Here is a 20,436-nt window from a genome sequence, read left to right on the forward strand (position 1 = left end):
TCAGGGAGGGAGAACAAGAGACAAAAAGAGAAATGCAACAAAAAGGCTGAGACAACGCAAAGAAAGTAAATGATACTGCACAACGTGGTCAGTGCCACACACACACAGACAATAAATATAAAAGTCCTTTTGAGGGCATTAAGAAAGGCTAGTAAATAATAATATCACAGAGATGAAGTAGTGAGACCGTGTCATTACTATAACATGAATTCCTCTCCTTTCCTTTTCCCTTCCTTCTCCTTTCCTTCGTTAAGACGTCTCCCCGTTAGTGAGTCCCTGGTATGAAATGTCCCACAAAACCCTACATGATTATAAATCCGGGTCAGCAGACGTAATTATTAACTGGACAATTTTTTAATGATTTGGTGGGAAATAGTATTACTGGCCGTTGGAATTGGATTTTAATGACGGAAATGTAATTATTGTCCTTGAAAGTGATTTCCGTTTGAGAACCGGAGCTTCTCTTCTTTTCTCTCCTGGTGTGATAGCGAAGCCACCTAGATTTGGATCCCCCGTTTATCAATGCAGGAAAGACAGGGAAGGAGACAAAAGACATCGGAAAATAGAAAAAGAAAATAGTGAAACAATTGGCTTGGATTCACCCCCCCCCCAAAAAAAGAATGAAATGGGCTTCCTCTGTGTCTCCCCTCCCTCCTCTTGATTTCTTTGCACTATTTCCCTCACTTCGTCTCGTCCCGTCTTATCTGCTCTCTGATGATAACATCTCTGCCTGCAGCCTGCAACTGAGCTCTGCTGATAAATACTAGTCTGAGTGAGAGAGTGAGTGAGTGAGAGAAAATATCAGCTGTGTGGTATTTGTCTTATTAGTTAATTTATCCCTATGCACCAAGTTTTCATATTTTATTCCTATTCAACCATTGTCGTGAGGAGAGAGCTGGAGGAATGCTTCTTCAAAGGTGCCCCCCCCCCCCCCCTTTGTAGTGCAAAGACGACCCGTTTGTCGTGGTTGTTTCTTTAGTGAGGACAGTATTAATCAAGGAGGAGGCTCTTACACCGTACGAGGTCAGTCAACTCGCTTAGTTTGGACATTTTTCACAGAACACAAAACATCTTTGTATTATTCAAACCAGGTCTGGTTAACTCAAATTTGTAAGGCAGCATTGCGGATGACCTTGCATATCTTCCATATCTCAAATGTCTGCCTATCTTTTATGTAGAACTCCATGGCCTTATATCTGTCGGGCTTTTATTCATTTTCAGCATTCACACAATCACTCTGTATCTTTTCTTTACTCCCTTTTTTTCTGACTCCAACCCTGCATACCCCTCATTTCTTTTACAGATTTTAGCCATTTTATAATTTCACAATTCACGGGACTGATGGCTTCAGCCGCTTTCGCTCCAGAGTCTCTCAAAGCCGATATGAGCATTCAGTCTACAAGACCCAAGTATCCTCCATCTCTTTGGATTCAAACACGTGCAATTACTGCTCGCACATTCAGTGGCATGACCGACCATATTGACACACAAAAGGCCAGCACGTGCCATAAAGCCAGCTGTAACCTCTGAGGAAATGTGTAGTTGCTCATTTGATCCGAGCGCACCACACCAAGGGGACGTTATGACGGCCCAAGAGGAGCGTTTGTCTGCACAAGGGCACGAGTTTGTACCAAGCGTTCTGAGACTTTATAATCAGACATCTTTTAGTTATAATGGAGTTTCATTGTCAGGAATTCCTTGAATAGTCTGTAGACCTTAGTTGTATTCAAGTGTGTCCCGTGTGCCGCCTACAGCCAGGAGATGGGACTCAATACCGCCCGCTCAGCAGATCAGTTGGATCATGTTGAAGAAAAGAAAAGCTAATCAAACCAGCTATTGTTACACGTTATTGCCGACTAAGGAAAAGTCTTCATTAAAGCCACTAAACTAAGTATTGCACATGTTATTTTTTTGTGGAGCATCATGTCGACATGTCGTCCGCATCCACGTTTTCGAACAGTTTGAGTCGAAGCCTTTCCTTTAACTCAGGGTGGTGGAGGTCAATGCAAATCACCACAAAATGAGTCTGAGTGGGGGTGGCAGATGTTGTGTCTGATGCCATTCAGCAATCTTTTAGAAAAGACTGCAGCGGCCCTGTTTCACTGTGTGTGTGTGTGTGTGTGTGTGTGTGTGCGTGTGCGTGTGTGTGTGTGTGGCGTTCCTCACTCTGCCCTTGAGCCTTTATCAAGTCCTTCTAATTATTTCATAATGCAAATGAGTCGCCATTATTTCATTAGCGAGGCAGCCAATCACAGGAGCTGATTAGGAAGTGATTAGCATGCAGTCGGTTTCTCTCTCTCTTGCGTCCTTGTGAATGGAGAGGAGTGGAGCATCTGGACACACACTCGGGCATTTAGTTGGAAAATGTTGTTGGGATTGTGACATACCACCATACAGTTAACACATGCAGACAGACTCTGGATGAATACACATAAAAACTGTATTTTTGTTGAAGTGCTTATAATAAACGCAAAACCCACCAATGATTGCTCTACATTATAAAGCGTCTTCCATCTCAGGTTGGTGTTGCTGCTACGATTTTACTGCTTCGGTTATTACTGGCCACCACAGTAAGCCCAAAAAAATCCCCAAATGTGCCAGGGGCCATATAGAAACGTGTACTGGGATTCTACTGGGCAGCTTTCTTCTGCTCGCCCCGATGCACTGCCCCCCCCCTCTCGGCGGGACTCTCAGACCCTCCTTGTAGCGGACCACGATGCGCTCGTTTTCCCTACCGATGGTAGTTGGGTCATTTAAAAATAAATATATTAATAAAGCGGGTTTGCACAGGGTGTCCCAAGTCCCTTGGTGACGACCCTTTGTCCAGAGCGGTGGACTGCGGGGATTTAACTCCACCTTTGTGTTCTCGCTCTGGCGGTTCTCATGTGCAACACACTGAACGCGCAGCTCGGTGGAAGCGAGGCGAGCGGCTGAGGGAACGGATGTTTACCAGAGCTAAAAGGGGCTTAAATGAAAGGGCAAACTGTGCGTATATTCATCAGGTCACCTCGCTTTAAGTGAGAATGTGTGTCGCTCTCTGTCCGCGGGACGTGGGAGCAGGCCGCTGTTTGCTGAGAAACGTACCGTTTCCACATAGACTTAAAAAGTGATGGTGCGCTGCTTTGTTCTGCTGCCAGAATATTTGTTATTACAGTTTGTGCGCAAAAGAAACAAGTACAAGTTTAAGTGATTATTGGAATTGGGTTATTGGGTTTTATACTAATGGAACAGTCACAGATCAAATACTCAATTTACATAGATTTTGGCTTTATTTTTTTAGTACAATTCAATGTCTGCTCTTATTGGCAAGCACTACCCTCTGTCAGATGCATGTCTGCTGGTGTGTTTGTGTGTGTGTTGGTTTTAGTTGGCAGGACATTAAGGAGAGGGAGTGTTAACTAAGAATATGGGCAAGCTGGTGTGAGCGTTTTTGTGTGTGTGGACAGTTTCACACACATTTGGTTCCAGCAGACACATAGCCACTGTGTTTAGTATGATTGCAGCTAAAAAGCTGCAAGAATGCCTATCAGAGGAATGCAGACGACAAAAGAGGGAATGCTCTAGGATTGAGAGAAATTAAAGCAAAAACATAAAACACAGTAAGCTAAGCCAATGCTAGTACCCCGTCTACCATGGCCCTGTATCAGAGCTGCATGTGTGTGTGTGTGTGATTATGTGTGTATGTATTTCAAACACAATGGGTTTGAATCCAATTTCCCTGTACTCTGTGTAACTGAATAGAGCTTCTGTATATCTGCTGTCGGTCGGCCGGTCAAACAAGGCCAAACAAACGCTTTAGCATGCGACCAAGGCCAAGTTCCTCTGCAATCTCCAAGCCACCGCCTAACAATGTGTCACTTACAGAAAAGCCAGCAAGCGCCGGAGGCTTTAAAATAAGTGCTGCAGTAGCAGCACAGAGCAGGGGCATGGAGCACAGAGAGTGTGCTGGGAACCGCAAGGTTGGTGGTTTGAACCCTGGCTGCTCCATGCCCGTGTCAAAGTGTCCCTGAGCAAGACACCAAACCCCCAACTGCTCCCCGGGAAAAAATGTAAACAAGAAAATTCAACGTAAGTCGCTTTGGATAAAAGCGTCAGCAAAATGATATGTAATGTAAAAGCACAACGCTGCAGTCAATGAGCAATGAAAATCCAATAATAATGATAAGACTCGCACTAACGGGACTTTCTGTCCACTTTGACCTGGCTTTTAGTGACACTTTACTTCCCAGTGACCTGCAGCCATTCTGAGCTGACATTATTCATGCTGCTGTGTGTGTGTGGTCATCTCCACGAGGAAAGTGTACCACCCCGATGAGAACAAAGCTCAACAATTCCCACAAGGGTTACCTTCCTACATACCTTCACCTGCAGTGTAGCGTTGTACACATGCATGCAGACCCACACCCAAAAGTTATACACTTATGCTCTTTTAGCCCATGCAGAGAGAGCAACCTGATGGCAAAATCTAAGTTGACACACACTCACTGGGAGACAGCGCCGACCCCCCCCCACCCCCCCCCCCCCCCCCCCACAACACGCAGGCGCACACCCGGCAGCATGTGTTAGACATCAGTGGAATCCCACTGTGCGTACACCAGTTTGCAGCTCGGCGCCCTCTACGTGTCCCGGCTTGTTCCGCATTGTGACCGCAGGTAACGTGCTGTGACAACGACTTAATTGAACTGAATGGGAGTCGGGATGAACGGAGGCTGTTTATTTACTCATCAAAAAAAAATAAAAGAGTACGACGCCCGAGAGGAGAGCAGCCCCGGTGCATCTTGCAGGCTTTGAGTCACAGGCAGCCAGAAGGCGGTCGCTTAGATTGATGTTAACTTGTTTCTCCTCCGGCGGCGGCTGTCACCTCTCGCTATCCGTCTGCAGCGCGCGCTCTGATCAGCGGGCCGTCTGAGAGGGGGGGGGGGGGCACGTCGCTGCGCTCTCCATCACATCTACGTCTGCCGATGGCGCTTCATGGTGGCTCGCGCCCGCTGAGGCTTTGCCGCTCTTTACCTTGAGAGTCGCAGATGTTCGCTCAGGTGTAAATTCCTCCGATATAGTTATTCATCATCATCTGGGGGTTTGGTTACTTTCATTAAAGCTCAATCGACTGGTTAATTAATCACATCCATGTTTATATGTGCAATAAAGGTATCATCACACCACTACTGCAAGTAGGTTCCTCCTCTTCTCCTACTTTGGCAAACGTCAAGAAGGGCACCGAGGACGCGTGTCAGCGACCACTAACTGCCGCTGAGCGCAGTCAGATGGCGCCCCGGCTTTTCTTAGCGATATCTCTCCGAGCCATTCTATCAACACGAGCCGTGCGTTGCTCTTAGCTCAATGAATCAGACGGCTAGCAGTGGGGCCCCCCCTCGACCCCCCCCCCCCCCCCCAGCACGAGCCGGATATCGTTTCAAGTTGATTGTTCCAGCCGGCCGCCGGGGACAAGCGGCGTCTCTCCGCATTAGAGCCACTTCCTGTTCCCGGGGGGGCCTTTGTCCCGCGGGGGGGGGCACACAGATGATCGCCCCCCAAAAGGCCCCGGCTGCTGAGTCAGAGGTGATACTGATCGGCCCCGAGTGATGACTGTCGCACGCTCGGACTCCTGGTGGTTTCGTTAATGAGCCGAAAGGGCGGAGACACGCACACAGAGAAACGGCGCACGGGGCGGAAGACTCGCGGCGCCATGCAACCCGATCGCATTTGGCGTCCGCGGGTCGGCAGTTGCTGACACCGCGAGGTGACCCCGGGTGTCTTTGTCTTTGCAGGGAGCTGCACGTTCGACGAGGGCTTCGCTCCGTGCGACTACCAGCAAGATCCCTACGATGACTTTGACTGGACGCACATCAACACCCAGGAGGTGCCGTACGTCTCGCCGGAACTTCCCCAAGGTGAGTCTCACGTCGTCCACCTGCGACGTCGGGACGTTTCCTCGAGTACCGTCGACAAGCGCAGTCTTGACCTTTGTTTTGTTGTACATATCCGGCATGGAGGCCATTTTTTGGTGCTAGGTACTATTTAATGTTTTTTTGTACTCTTTTCTTAGACATGCTCTCGTCCACTCTCCTCTTTAATCAGTAGTTTTTCTTTTTTCCGTGGTGATGATGAAGGGGAAATTAAATCTTTCTGCCTCAGGGCTGAGGGTCTAATTAACAGAATATGAGGTCATTAATCAACGGCAGAGAACAGGGAAGGTTGCCTACTTTAACAATCTTAAAAGCCAAATGTTATAACAATAGCCATCTAGGCTTTGGCGTTCACCTTCTTTCCTCCCCTTGCCTCCTCTTCTTTCCCGTCTCAGCTCCTCTCTGCTTTTCCTTGTCTCCTCCACTCTACTATCCTATAACCTTGTCTCCTCCTTTACTCTCCTGTCCTGTCCTTCTTCTGTCTCCTTTCCTTGGCCATGCTCTTCTCTTCCCTTGTCTCCCTCTCTGTTTTGAGAGATTATGACTTTGTTGCCATGACAATGTAAAACCTTTTATTAATCTCTCTTGCTCATCATCCTGACAACCCAGCGTCGCTGACATTTAGAGAAAGGTTCAGTTCAACACCGGTTCTTTATGACTGTCACACAAACACACACCTTCTAAAATGTGTGTGTACCTACTACCTGTTGTCCCGCTGCATGTGGTCCTGCAATAATCTACGCCATGACCCGAGGAGGGGGGTGCTTGCCCAATGGTACAGGGCCAAAGCCTAACATTTAGGGATATTAATACCAAAGTGGTGGCGAAGGTGGCAGAAGTATTTAGCTCAGCAGTCAATTCGGTTAGAAGCCAGTGGGAGGAGCAGCGGCGCGAGGCCTGCAGGCCCCGGGGGGGTTAATGCTTCGGAGAGGTTCGACGCGAATTGGGGGCTCACAGCGTTGCTTGAAGGTGCGGGAGCAGAACCTGACATTTGATGTGTTAATAATGTCAGCGAGGGGGGGGTGGAGGACCAGGTTGCTGTAGCGGGGATACACACGGTGAGGTTTTGTATTAGGAAGAGGCGGCGGTGGGATTGGTGAGGGGTTGCATTGGTAGCTTAAGGTTGGGGGCTTTCTTTTAGGCAATTTGAGCCAGCAGTCATTTAGAAATGCTCCGCTCCTTTAGTTTTTACGATTTTACGTTCACAGAAAGGGATGCCGTGCTCCCTTTGTCCCAACGGGGGGGGGGGGGGGTATGAGGGCGAGGGGGGTTGTCGTGAGCATTTGGCACTTCAAGAATGGGTTTTATTTTGCTGATTAGCGGTTCAGCAGGTCATATATAGTCAAAGGTATTGGCAGAGAGCAAAGCGGGGGCCTTTCGCTGCGAATGGTGCGAGAGTCGTTGGGCGGCTTAGCCAACCATCACTTTTGTTCACCGCGAGGCGCACTGGTTCGTCCCGGTTGTTAATCGCCATTTGTGCTCTGGGCGGCGTTGGCGGCCACGGAGGGAGGGTTTTGGCCGTGTCTTTTGTGATGGAGCTAGAACTATTCTGTGTAATCTCTTCGGGGGGGGGGGGTTGACGTTGGCACCAGCCGCCATGGCAGGGTCCCCAGATGCCCCGCTGGCAGCGTGCGTTGTGCCGGTTGAACATTCACGGGGGCCGGCGCTCCGTGGCTCAGCGGAGCAAAGCAGATACTCTTCACTCATAATGTTGTCAGCCAGCACCACTCTAAACCTATTCAGCAAGCCGTTCTCTCCATGGCCCTCTCTCTCTCTCTCTCTCTCTCTCTCTCTCTCTCTCTCTCTCTCTCTCTCTCTCTCTCTCACCCGCTCTTCCCTCTTGTTTTCCACTGTGTTGCGTTTAATAAGGTTGATGCTGCAGTACAGCTTGTTTCTCGTCCCCCGGATCTTTTAATAATGAATGGATACTTGTGGATACATCGGCACAAACTATAGAGCCTAAAGATGACCATCAAAGCGCTTCTGATTTGTTTGGAGCACAATGCTGATACAATCAAGTAGTCGACTGAGTAATGATTTAAAAATGATTTGGATATTCTATTTTTCAAGCAAAAATGACAAACATCACCTAATTACAACCTCTCAGATATAAAGTTGCTGCTGTCTGTTTTTTTTCATAGAAGTGTATTTCCCTCTTTGGCTTTGTGGTTGTTGGTCTGATAAAACTAGACATTTAAAGACGTAACAGATAAAAGAGAATAATCTGCGGGTTGACTGATAATTGATGATGAAAGCCCACTTTAAAGCAGCGCGCATACCTGCTTTTATGGGAGTTCGGAAAATGTCCATTCACATGGTCTTAATAAGGTTAAAAAAAAAACAAAAAAACATTTAAAACCACATCTTAAAAAAGGGAACATGTGGCCCGAATATGAATATGATCAGAGCAGCAACGAGCAGTCTCAGTCCATGTGGCAAACAAATGAAAATGTGTTCAAATCAGTTCCACAGTTGAAGCACCCAGTGAGTCTTGTGTTTTTTAATATAATAAAGGGGTGAAATTACCACATCAGCGTGGAATGTTGTGACCGGAAGATGCTGGGAGTGAAACTCTGTCTCAGCAGCAGGTCGTCACCGCTCCACTAAAGAATACTCCGTCTACCGTTGTTGTCATGTGACATATCTGGGTCTTAAGGCTGTCTCGGGGGTATTTTTAGCCTCATCGTTGTGTTGTGTCGTCATTCTATTAGCGTCCATTTTAGCGCTTCAAAGACATCAGCCATTTTAGAAACGGGGCAGACTTTGTGTGTCTGATGTGCGTTTGTATGTTTGTCGGATGGGTGTTGTTTCAGCTTTATGTAGTCTTTAATGCTATTTTGGTCTCAGAACGGGCATTTTTATCTGTATTTCATGCAGGGGCTCTGTTTGAACATGTATTATACCCAAAGAATCCGTTCTTTTCTTAGCGGCGAGCAGCATCGAGGTAGGTAGCTGAAGTGCTAAAGCTTTTAGCCATATTGTGACGCATCAGTGGCTGAGGTGGTGCAACACCATGTCTGCAGCCATCTTAAAGGCTCTTTTCTCGTGTCACCATCTTAGAAACATGGCACCAACGTTCAAGCAACAGGGATGACGTTGATCGTGTGGATGGTTCGAGAGGGAGGGGCCCGGTCGGCTCTACTCTCATTGGAGACATTTAGAAATTAGGGTTATTTTAAAACTGCGAGTAGTAGTCTGTGTGCTCGGAGTGATGGGGAAATGGGGGGGATGAGCCATACCTAGGATTCAGTGTTTGGGTTTGAAAAACTGTGCGTGTGCGTGTGCGTGTGTGTGTGTGTGTGTGTGAGAGAGAGAGAGTTGAAAGCCTGTTATGTTCTGCTGTATTCTCCTGAGTAAAGTGTTTTCTCAAAGAAGATTAGCTAAACAATAAGCGATAATCTCTATTGTTCTAGAGCGCATTGTATATACCTCATATTGTGTAGGATTTCATATGCAAGTAGAACCATTTTGGACGGAGTCCTGAGTGTTTAATTGGAGCAGAGGTTGTATTGTTTTGTACTGTAATCTGTTCTGCTCTATTTTATAATACTCTTTCATATTGGGGTGTGTTCTGTGTTAAATCCAATTCAGTTATATTCCTTTACATTCTATTACTCTTATATATTGTTTTGTTCTTCTCTGTTCACTTCTGTTTGCTTTTGTTCTGCGTATTAGTGTATTATATCTTTCGTTGCATACTTGAATATAATTGTCTTAATTAGTCATGAGTTAGTATGACTCGTCATTAGTATTTGATAGACTGAAAAGATTGCTTTGCCCATAAAGTTTTGGAAAATCATGTAAAAAATACTCTCCATATATATTGTTTTCCATGGTCAAACATATTTAAGATGTTCAATATACATCAGGCAAACGTTTTGAAAACACCAAATGTTTATCACTTTTGGTTGATAGATGACAAAGATTGAGTTACCCAATTGTATTTCTACTTTTCAACTAATTTCTATTCTGTGCTTTAAATATAAACCAACATCACGGCCACACAGTTTGTGATGAGCCCATGTGAGATGGTGAGATTAGATATCGGGCTGTGAAAGGCCCACATTTCATCATATTTCACCGGAGCAACATCTGGTTGAGGTCTGAGCTGATTGCTGGAACATCTGGATGGGCTGACTGCACGCCCTTTCAGCACTCCAGGAATTATTAATTATCTCGAGCTACAAGTCCTACTATAGGTACGAGGTACTCCGTAGTGACAGCAGACATAACAAATTGAATGAAGTACATTTCTTCTCGGCTTACTCAAATGTCTGAAAGGGTGCAAAAGTATTGAGTAGAGTATGAGTCCCGTCATATTATAAGAACAAAACCAAAGGATTTTCATTTGAAAAAAAAGCAGAGAACAGAGCAGCGTTCTGCAAACAAAACAAGTAAGCCAGAAAAATATGGCCCTGAGGATAGCTATGAAAACTAATCATGTGACACCACTGGGTTGCAGCCGGTATATTTTGTATGATGTAGAAAATTCGACTAGTTTGGTCAAGGGGTCATTTTTGCTCATTTTAATTATGTCATCATGGCTAAAATGCTCATTGTCACCCAGAAGCAGCACAGTTCATATACAGAAAGGAAAAAGGAGACGGTGAATAAAAGATCTCATCAGAATGTAAAGGAAAGAAGAAAGTACCAATTAGCATTTTTCCAATTCCCCCGTATATATTTGTTCTTGTTTAGCTTGATGAGAAACAGCCTCAGAAACAAATGGAGCAGCGTGAGTAACATTGGCTGATGCTTGTACTGTAAGCTCTACAGGAATGTGAGGAGAGAGAAACAGATGTGAGTAAAAACATGCAGACGTGAAGAGGAATCATGAAAGTCTTTTGGGGGTTTTTCCATTTCGTGACGGGAAACTCACTGATCTGTTAGAGACGAAAGAGCAGAAACATGGAGACAGTTTATATATAAAAACATAAGTGAATGAAGTGAAGAAATGGCTTTCTTAACGCGTCTTCGTCGAGAGGGAGTCTGCTCGTGTACCTACATGTAGTACAGGCAGATGCCACATAGCCCGCTCTTTGGCAGGTCAAGTCTCTCTCACACACACACACACACACACACACACACTAATTCGCTCCTTAGAAGGCCCCGCTGCTAGTCTGTTCAAGTCGCGACCCTCAGCAGGAATGCCAGTGTACAGGCACAAACGGCTGCGAAAACAAAAGAGCCAACTCAGCGGCCTCCGACCCGATCCGCCCCCCTCCGGGTTCCCGAGCCTTTTCTCATTTTTGACCCCTTGTGCTCGTCTCCGTCCCTGTGGCCAGGTTCCTTCATGTTCGTGGACGTCTCGCAGTACGACGTCGGGGAGAAGGCCCGCTTCCAGCTGCCCGTCATGAAGGAGAACGACACCCACTGCATCGACTTCAACTACCTGCTCACCAGCCCCGGCGGCGCCAGCCCCGGCACCCTCAACGTCCTGGTGAAGGTAACGAGACGCCATTTAAATTCAACGTATTTAATTAACTTCTCAAGGGACTTTAAAATCCCCACATTAGAAAACGGAGGGAGGCCGCCGTGTCAGAAGGCCTTCTTCCTCACAGACCTGAGTGCATACAGATGTGCGTCCTCGGCCCACAGCAGCAGGAGCTGCTCCATGGCGGAGCCAGCACTAAATATCCAGACGTTAAAATGTTAAATCCCACAAGCCAAACTTTTAGCTTCTTCCACAGAAGTTGAGCATGGCGGCCGGGGGTTCTGGGTCTCCTCCCCGGACCTTAGACTTCAGCAACAACATGTAGCCCTTGCAATCTGGGAACACAGCGCTCTTCAGCGGTAATATGGTACTATGAACATGTTGAAATGGTGCTTTAAGTATTGTGGATATTTCAGGGTGCCAGTGCATATGTACTTTTCCCGGTTCTTGCCAGAACTCCGGATCGACTGAGTCGCATAGCCCCAAGACCCATATTGGAGCACCCTGATAATAAAACCATAACCCATTAACAAATCTATATAAGAGAGATAAAGTAGTTTATCTTTCTTAAGTGATTGACACTGATTTTACCTTTTCAATTGATGGTTTAACAACCTGCCTGTACGTCCTTTAATTTGAGACATTAATACAAAAGCTCTTTGCTCTTCAAGATCATCACTACGTCGTGGTTTAGTCAGAGGCAAGGTTTGATTTTACCAGACACACAGCGGATTGCACTATTTCTTTCTGAGAAAACAAAAGGTTATTTTACTCCGTAAAAACCAGGCGTGGTGAGTCCAAGTTCAGAGCTAAAGCTTTCTATTTGTCCCATTAGCAGATGGTATAAAAGAGCCTCTCCGCTTAAAACAAAACAAAACAAAAGGGAATTTATGGAAAATGTGGTCTGTGTTTTGTGAAATCTAACCACAAGTAATGCAGCTAGAGAGGTGGCTGACTGCTTTGCCTTCACCAAGAGTTTATGTAAAGTTGCCTAATTAAGCTTTAATAATTAATCTTGCAATAAATACTGACTTAAAATCCTAAAACATGCACTTTAAACCCCCTAAGTGTCTTTGTGTTTGGATCAAGATGGTATTTTTCTTGAGCATTTGTCCAAATGTTAAGTGTAATGCACGGGTCGTGCTATGCAGCGGTGCGCGCACGATGCAATAATAACTGCATGGAACGATCCGGTCTCCTCTCACATGCTCTCAAGTTTCTACAATGTGTGGAAGAGGTCTTAAAACTCTCTTTTCCAGGTACTCAGTCCTATCTGATGACACATGGGGTTGCTCGCTGGTTTTTCTGGAGTTAAATACATCTAATGGGAAAGATATCTCTTAGAGGGCTTCAGGAAATACGTAGGATTGTATCATATATATATATATATATATATATATATATATATACACATGTATGTATGCATATGTTTTATGTTGTGTTTTGTGTGTCTTTGCTAGGTGAACAAGGGTCCTTTGGCTAACCCTATATGGAACGTGACGTCCTACACTGGTAAAGACCGGCTGCACAGCGCACGCTCTCTCACCGTCGATTGGGTCTCTTTGTGTTGACTTTTATGTTTGTCTCCCAGGTAAAGACTGGCTGAGAGCCGAACTCGCCGTCTCCACCTTTTGGCCTAATGAATATCAGGTAACTCGCTAAAAACATCCCCACAGTTATGTTAATGCATCTTTCTATGTGTATTTCCGCTTGTGTTGATGTAACTAGAACCCCCCCCCCCCACACACACACACACAAACACACACACACACACACAAACAAAGACAAAGATGTACATGCTGGGGGGGGTAGGCAGCTGATTTATTTGTCGTGACTGAGGCTCAGGAGGTGACTATTAGGCTTGAAAGACAATGAAAAAAAGGAGGTGTGTGTTTGCACTGGACACTGATATCAGTCAGTGTTGTAACTTCTCTTTTTTCAATGAATACTGACATTAAAAGCTTCACTTGGTCAGACATCACGGGAGAAAAAACGTGCGCTCTCATCTCTCAATCCATGGCCGTCAGTCAGCATGATATCAGTTTGTGCTGTTGTTGGCTGCTGTTGACAGATGTGTGCACGTTGGGTGGCCCCCGGGACGGGGGGACGGGGGGAGGGGCGGGGGGAGCTGGTCTCAGAATGTCCTAGCGGGCATCCACGCGCACTGATCACTGATCATGTTAACACACGCAGCCTGGGGACCCCGTAACATTAGTGCGAGGCAAAGTGTGAAAGCATCCTCCAAATGGCCCATCTGGAGCCCAGTGACTACGGGAGGAGATCCACCAGCATGAAACTCGTGTGTCAACATGTTTTAATTGAACATAATGATCCCAGTTTGCTGAGGCTTATGTAGCTTTTTCAGGCTATGAAACCAGTTATTGGATTTGAGGATATGAAGCTATTTCGTCATGTCGGAGCATGTCTCTGTGTTAGCACTTTGGCTCCAGTTGTACCGGCACTGGTTTCACCAGGGGACAGCGTGGGGGACAATGCAGACGCACGCCGGGCACGGGCGCGCACATGCACGCCAGAATTAATGAACATGCAAAAGGCACAACCCAGCAGTCCTATTGAGACATTTTAATTACAGTTTTGTCTTTAAGTTTATTTTCTATAAATCCTGGCTTTTGGGTGATTATTGTGTTCCTTAAAGACTGCAATAGAACTTTTGAGATGTTTAACTGAAAAGATATTGTCAACTATTTAGATATTTGTTAGATACATAACAAAATGGTTTTATTTTGACCCTAGGAAGTGCAGTGTTGAGTGTTTAAGTCGTTTAAATAAGCGGTTTAGAAAGGTTAAGTTAGTAAATGTTAATGAATGTAATATCTTGGGTCTGGATTTTTGGTCAGACTATAAAATACTTTAAAATCTTAAACTGAAGGAAACTGGCATTTTTTTGGATAATTAAATTATCATCATAGGGTATCATCATTAAAAACTCACGGCTCAGTTTTTCCTTTAGTACCTTAAGCCTTGGGTCATTTAAACACAACTTCCTCTGGTGGCTCCGAACAGGATGATGAAGTAATAAAAACAACGTGTTGCCCTAAACCCAGAGGATTTGTGACTGAGGATGCCAATTATAACACGAATAGGAGAAAATAAGTCCTGTCTGCAGGTTTAAACATGGTTGATTCAGCGGCCATACGTGCATGCATCAAAATGACATATGCCATTAGCGGATAAGAGGACGTTCGCTATCGTCCTGCCCCACTCCGGAGTGATGATCTGTCAGTCCTCAGCCTTCAGCGTATCTGGGTTGTTTTCCCCATGCGAGGACTTGTAAACCCGAGCTATCAGTAATCCTTCCACGCGCTGATCCAACCAGTCAGGCAGCGAGGAGTCCTCGACAACTGCATGATGGAAAAGGCCATCTCCTCAGAGGAGGACGCGCATCGGGCCGACGGATCGCAGAACGCAAAGGGGTCTCGTGGCTGATGGTCAAATCCTGACGTGAATGTCCACAGACCGGAAAGACTTGTGTCTGAACTTTTTTTATATTTTTTTATTTTCCAAACCGCATTAATACCCGTGCACTCAAAGGACGAGCCACAAGGTCCCGATACTGCCGCCGAGGCAAACGTGGCCGCAATAACAAGCAACGGCTTGACGTCCGACCGGATTTCAGACAGTCGGCGATGGAGGTATTAAAAGTCAAGCGCCGTGCCTCCACCTCGGCAGTGAGCTACGAGCGAGAGGCGATGGGGTGGAGAGACGCGATGGATTGGCGCGGGAGGGAGACGGAAAGGGGGAAGAGTACGACAAGCAGGGGATGATAAGCTATGGGTAAACAGTTCACGGCAGATTTTCCTTTTTACTGGTGATGAATGACAACAACCCCCCCCCCCCCCGGCCCTCTCCACCAAACACACAGTCTCTGTCTCCCTCGGCTTCACTTTGTCATAGCGACCTCCTCCCTGTTCATTACAACGCGCCTCTCTGAGCAAACACTGACTGTGAGTTTGGGGGGGGGGGGTGGGTTATTTATTTATTTATTCATGTGTGAGGGAAGATGAAGTAATCAGAGCCACAAGGTGATGGAGTGAGGTGGTGCTTAGTGGAGGCACCTGTTGAAAGGAAAGGTAGCAGGTCAGCATTACACCACCGGCAGAGCATCGAGCTTTTTTTCTTGCTTTTAGATTTTTCAGTGTGTTGAAACACATAATGGTTGGGTGAGAGAGGTAATCGATAGGCTCAATCCGTCCCTTCTCCACCTTAACTGCGTCTCGGTTTCATTACCTTTTTCTCTTCTTTTAATGTGATTATTACGATCCAACAGGAAGTGTCTCATTTATCCATCGTGGCTTGTTGGGCTGAATGTATAAATCCAATTTAGTACACATCACTGGCAGCTGTCACTCACTTTTGTGTTTTGTATAGCGATGGCAATGGAGACAGTGATAGCTAACCCTGTTTCTCTTTTTTTCAGGTCATATTTGAAGCAGAGGTTTCGGACAGCAAAGCCGGCTTCATCGCCATCGACGACATTCAGGTGCTCAGCTACCCGTGTGGTGAGTCATTAGCATGCCAGCAATTAGTCCTACTTCGGTGAATAGACGCTGATAGCTTTGGCCACTAATTAGACTGTACCTGGGATGGTTTCCGTTGCACTTGAACGGGCAGATAAGTGGAAAGGTGACACAGGAGGGGAAGGGGTGTGGAGAGAGGAGCACGACGAGCTGTAGGGAAAAAATAGAAGAAGTAAAAAGGGAGAGGGAGCGAGAGATTGTGAGGGGGTGAGAAAGGGAGAATCGGAAAGAGAGTGAAGCGGGAAATGAGACAGTTTTAGGGCAATCATAGCGAGAGAGAAGATTCTGACCACTCAGCACTTTCTCTCTCTTTAACACACACACACACACACACACAAACACACACCGTGAACAGTAGCTGTCTTGTCTCATACTGACGGAGGAAAGAGATGAGGGCTGCAATCCATTTTAAATTCCCGCTACGTCTCAAGTCGCCTTCTCTCCTTCGCTTGAGTGTCTCCTTGCTTCCAGAGGCCAGAAAAGAGACGCAACGACAAACTGCTGGCGTTAACGGAAGGGTCCGTTAATCTGGGAGCCGTCGGGCGGGTTCCCGGAGGGTCCGCTGTGCTTCAAAGGAAACAATTACAACTCATTTCGGTCATCCGTCTTGTAGCGGCGCTGAAATCTCTCGGGACAGTTTTGTTTCTTAATAGATTCTATTGATTAGCAGTCACGGTGATAAACTGTCTCGCACCGGCCCCGTGTACAGTTTGTGACGTCCGGGTGCCGCTGTGGTCCATGTACCTGTCAGCAGGTAGCAATAGGTTCTCTCACAGGAACTCCTGGACCTTCGTTTTGTCACCGAAGTGACCCTGAATATTAGAATTATAAAAAAGAAGGGCGGCAGTCTTTCAAAAGGCAGAGGAGCAGGACTCCTAATGGGAATTAGCAATTAGTACCTAGTCTCCACAGTGGAAGCATTCATTCTCACAGCTGCACTTCTGGACACAGGTTTGAGTGTGAGTGTGTGTGTGTGTGTGTGTGTTTGCCTGAATCCATGCCTGCTAGCTAGTGTGAGTGTGTTTTGCTTCCCCAGAGTAGCTGCTCTCTGTGATTGCAATCTCCTCCCCAGAATAAGAATTTCATAGCTGATCTGCATCTCCGGGCTCCAAAAAGTTTATTTTCGAACTTCGCACGCATCATACAACATATATAACACAATAACATATATGTGACATTGATGTTACCTCCAAGCACTGTTTTCCATTTGACTCCAGTAAATCTAATCGCAGTAATCACGGACATATTCCCTCAGGTTGGAACGTATCCTGAGAAGTTCACGGTGTGTTTGTGATAACAGGAACCTGTTTGCATCCCTCTGGCTCCTCCGTCACCTCGTCTCCACTTTGAGTCAACAAATGGGATGGAGCAAAAAGAAGAAAAAAAAACGTTTTCAAATGCAAATGTGAACTGCGCGACCTTGGTGTGAATGCCATGTGATTTATTTTGATTTTTTTACTTCATGTGCTCTGTAGATAAATCCCCTCACTTCCTGCGTCTCGGGGACGTGGAGGTGAACGCCGGACAGAACGCCACGTTTCAGTGTATAGCGACGGGACGAGACACATCGAACAATAAACTCTGGCTACAGGTACAGCTATGAAACCTGGATGTGGACACACACACACACACACACACACACACACACACACACACACAGAGCTACCCCAGGCCATAGCAGCTAACATGATTAAGAGTTTAATAGCTGCTGATTTCATTATGGCTCTATTGTAGCCCTGACCTTCAAACCTGCTGTCAGTGAGGCAGAGGAGGTGTGTGTGTGTGTGTGTGTGTGTGTGTGTGTGTATCTGAGCCTGGGCATGTGTGGTCCGGTGCTAACCTTGCGACCTTGAGCAAGGCCGTTAACCCTTTACGAGCCTCTGCAGCACCTGATTCCGTTTGTGTGTGTGTGTGTGTGTGTTTTCCAGAGGAGAAATGGAGAAGATATTCCCGTGGCTCTGACAAAAAACATCAACCACCGACGGTTCGCTGCCTCCTTCCACCTCAAAGAAGTCACCAATCAGGATCAAGACCTGTACCGCTGCGTCACTCAGTCCGAGCGCGGCTCCGGGGTGTCCAACTTTGCGGGTCTCATCGTCAGAGGTGAGAATTAAAAGTTATTTGATTGTTTTGCTCGATTTCATTTGTTATTCCTTTATTAGTAGTGTTTTCTCTGGCTTAATGTTTCATACATGAGCTTTAGGAGACCTGTTTCAGCATAAAGTAGAGGACCTCAGTGTGATTGGATGCCAAATTACTGTTTCCTGAGATCCGCCTCTCCTTTTTTTTTTACTGTTGCTTCGTCAGACAAGCTTTACCACACGAGCTGAAAGGAACACAATTTTCCGGTTACCACACAGTGGTAATTGTTACTCGTTGTGGACATCACCTTTAACCCCACATCCCAGAATAAATGAGAGACTCCACAACATGACAAGAAAGCAGCTCTACGGGTTATCACACAGTCAGCTGAGAGCTGGGCTAGTTAGCAGACATGCTAACGTTTGCAAGTTAAAGCCAAAAAAACCCAAATTTTTGGTTAATCCGTTGATTACAAATTTTCACTTTGGAAAGGCAACAAAAAAAAAACAGACAGTAGTTAATATGGCCACCGTGGTAGAGCAGATTGTATTTTTAGCCAACGGTCACGTATGAAGTTGACTCCTATATACAGACATGCACGTGTTATGGGAGACTGTATTGTTCTTATATTTCGGGATGTCAAAAGTCTTTCAAAATGCGCATTCACTGTGTCTGACTGATAAGTTACTAACCCAATATAGACTAATGAGGAGAGTTTCTATGTCAGTATATTTAGATGCGTGTATGCCAGCCGTGTGTGTAGTGTGTGGCTGCTCGTGTGCGTGTGAAGCAGCTGCCTGGGTGTCTATGTGCACATGTGTGTGCTCCAGCTGTCACGTGCAGCTGACATGCGGTTAATAAGGTGTCACCAATGTGTGTTTGAGACGGGATGCTTTATTCATTCCCATCCAAAAGCTTACATATTCAATTCATCTCCCACAGAGAGAGAGAGAGCGAGAGAGAGACAGGGGAGGAGGGCAGAGGGGAGGGGTGAAGGGGAAAGAGATTCCGAAAGAATGATAAGGGCGGGGGGGGGGGGGGGGCAGAAAGGAGCAGGAGGGTGTTGGGGGAGGAATGGGAGGCGCAGGAGAAGCAAAGAGCGAAGTGGTGACGGTGAGGAAAAGTTCAATGTAAATAGTCTCCTCATTATCTCCAGAATATCCATATCAGAATCAGGAATGTGTCTGAATATGTAAACAGCGGAGCAGAGTTATGTTTATTATTCTGCATAAGAGATAGCAGACAAGAAAGAAATGAGAAATCAAAGCCGGGACCAGCACCATGAATAAGAATTTACTCCGGCGAGGCTCCGATAGTGGCGCTCTTACGTCGTCCAGTTTAGGGATTCAAGCCTCTGTGTCGCTTGAGCAAGAGATTAACTCTGCCAAGGTTGAGTGTGCACACACACACACGCACACACACACACTGGGAAGGTTTCCTCTGCAGTCAAATAAGTAGGGTGATGGTAGGAGGTAACAGGTCTTGGAGACACACTTTCTGCCAGACTTTGCTGATTTGGTGAGAATACTTAAGTGGCTATTTTTTATTTATCGTGAATCATCTTTTTCAAAGTGAGGCGGCGGAGGGGAGAGAGACGAGGGAATCTCACAGCGGGAGGAATGTGCCCTGACTTGAATAGGACCAATCTACATATATGAAAATAGGTTCAGGTTTAATAAGACACACGGAGGGACTTTGATTCACAGCCGGGTGTCTGCTTTGAAAAAACAGGCCTCCTTCTGTAAAAAATGCTTTTTAGAGCTCTGAGGCATATTGCCAAATATGAATATTGATCCGGAGGCTGGTTCAATGGAAAAAAGAAAGATATCACAATTAAAGACTACGTGTATGAATGTTGAAGGAGATGAGCCTCATGTTTATTTATTAGAAATATCAGATCGTAGATGAGAGCCAGAGAAAAATCAAAGGACCAGGGAATATGTTTATTTCCCTCCGTAAGACAAGTATGCGTGTTGGAAATCTGAGGCTCCTGCAGGACATTGACAACCATGAATATGGACAGCGTTAAGCTGCATTATTAATGGTTTTGCTCTGAATAATGTGCTTAAATATTTATTTATTGTGAAATTGAAGAGAGGAAGAAAGATGAGGCAGGATTACTAGTTGAGCAAAATATCTGGTACAGATCCGATCAACAGAAAATGGAGCAAAGAAAGTGCCAAAATATGACTTATATTATATATTAAAAATGTTTGACAGTAAGCCAGTATTTATCTTCGGAGACCTGAAAGTGGTCTGCTGGGTGCAGGTATGCACCGGCCCAAGTCTATTGATATTTATAATATGTAGATGACAGAGATGTTCCATTATGGTCTCCCTCTGTGTGTGCTGCAGCTGTCAAGATCAGAGAAAAGAAGCACATTTTGTAGAAGCAGAGATGCATCATGGGAGCATGAGAGGTGGGACAAGTGATTCCAAGATTATTCTTATTCTCATGAGTTTTTTCATTCTTTTT

At 45.9% G+C, this 20,436-nt stretch overlaps 1 protein-coding gene across 25 annotated transcripts in view; it reads left to right on the forward strand.

Annotated features, from left to right (window-relative positions):
• The window catches only part of ptprk (protein tyrosine phosphatase receptor type K), an 84,025-nt gene that overhangs the window by 25,368 nt on the left and 38,221 nt on the right, over positions 1 to 20,436 (forward strand). For 24 of the 25 annotated variants that reach the window (XM_037448844.2, XM_037448847.2, XM_037448854.2 and 21 more), the window contains 7 exons: positions 5,769 to 5,891; positions 11,192 to 11,352; positions 12,801 to 12,852; positions 12,932 to 12,990; positions 15,779 to 15,860; positions 17,354 to 17,469; positions 17,807 to 17,981. In XM_037448844.2, coding sequence (XP_037304741.2) covers positions 5,769 to 5,891; positions 11,192 to 11,352; positions 12,801 to 12,852; positions 12,932 to 12,990; positions 15,779 to 15,860; positions 17,354 to 17,469; positions 17,807 to 17,981 — 768 coding nt within the window. The remainder of the gene's footprint in view (positions 1 to 5,768; positions 5,892 to 11,191; positions 11,353 to 12,800; positions 12,853 to 12,931; positions 12,991 to 15,778; positions 15,861 to 17,353; positions 17,470 to 17,806; positions 17,982 to 20,436) is intronic. The other variant, XM_037448865.2, reaches the window with a different exon arrangement.

The sequence above is a fragment of the Pungitius pungitius genome, chromosome 20, assembly GCF_949316345.1.
Source record: "Pungitius pungitius chromosome 20, fPunPun2.1, whole genome shotgun sequence".
NCBI classification, from domain to species: domain Eukaryota; kingdom Metazoa; phylum Chordata; class Actinopteri; order Perciformes; family Gasterosteidae; genus Pungitius; species Pungitius pungitius.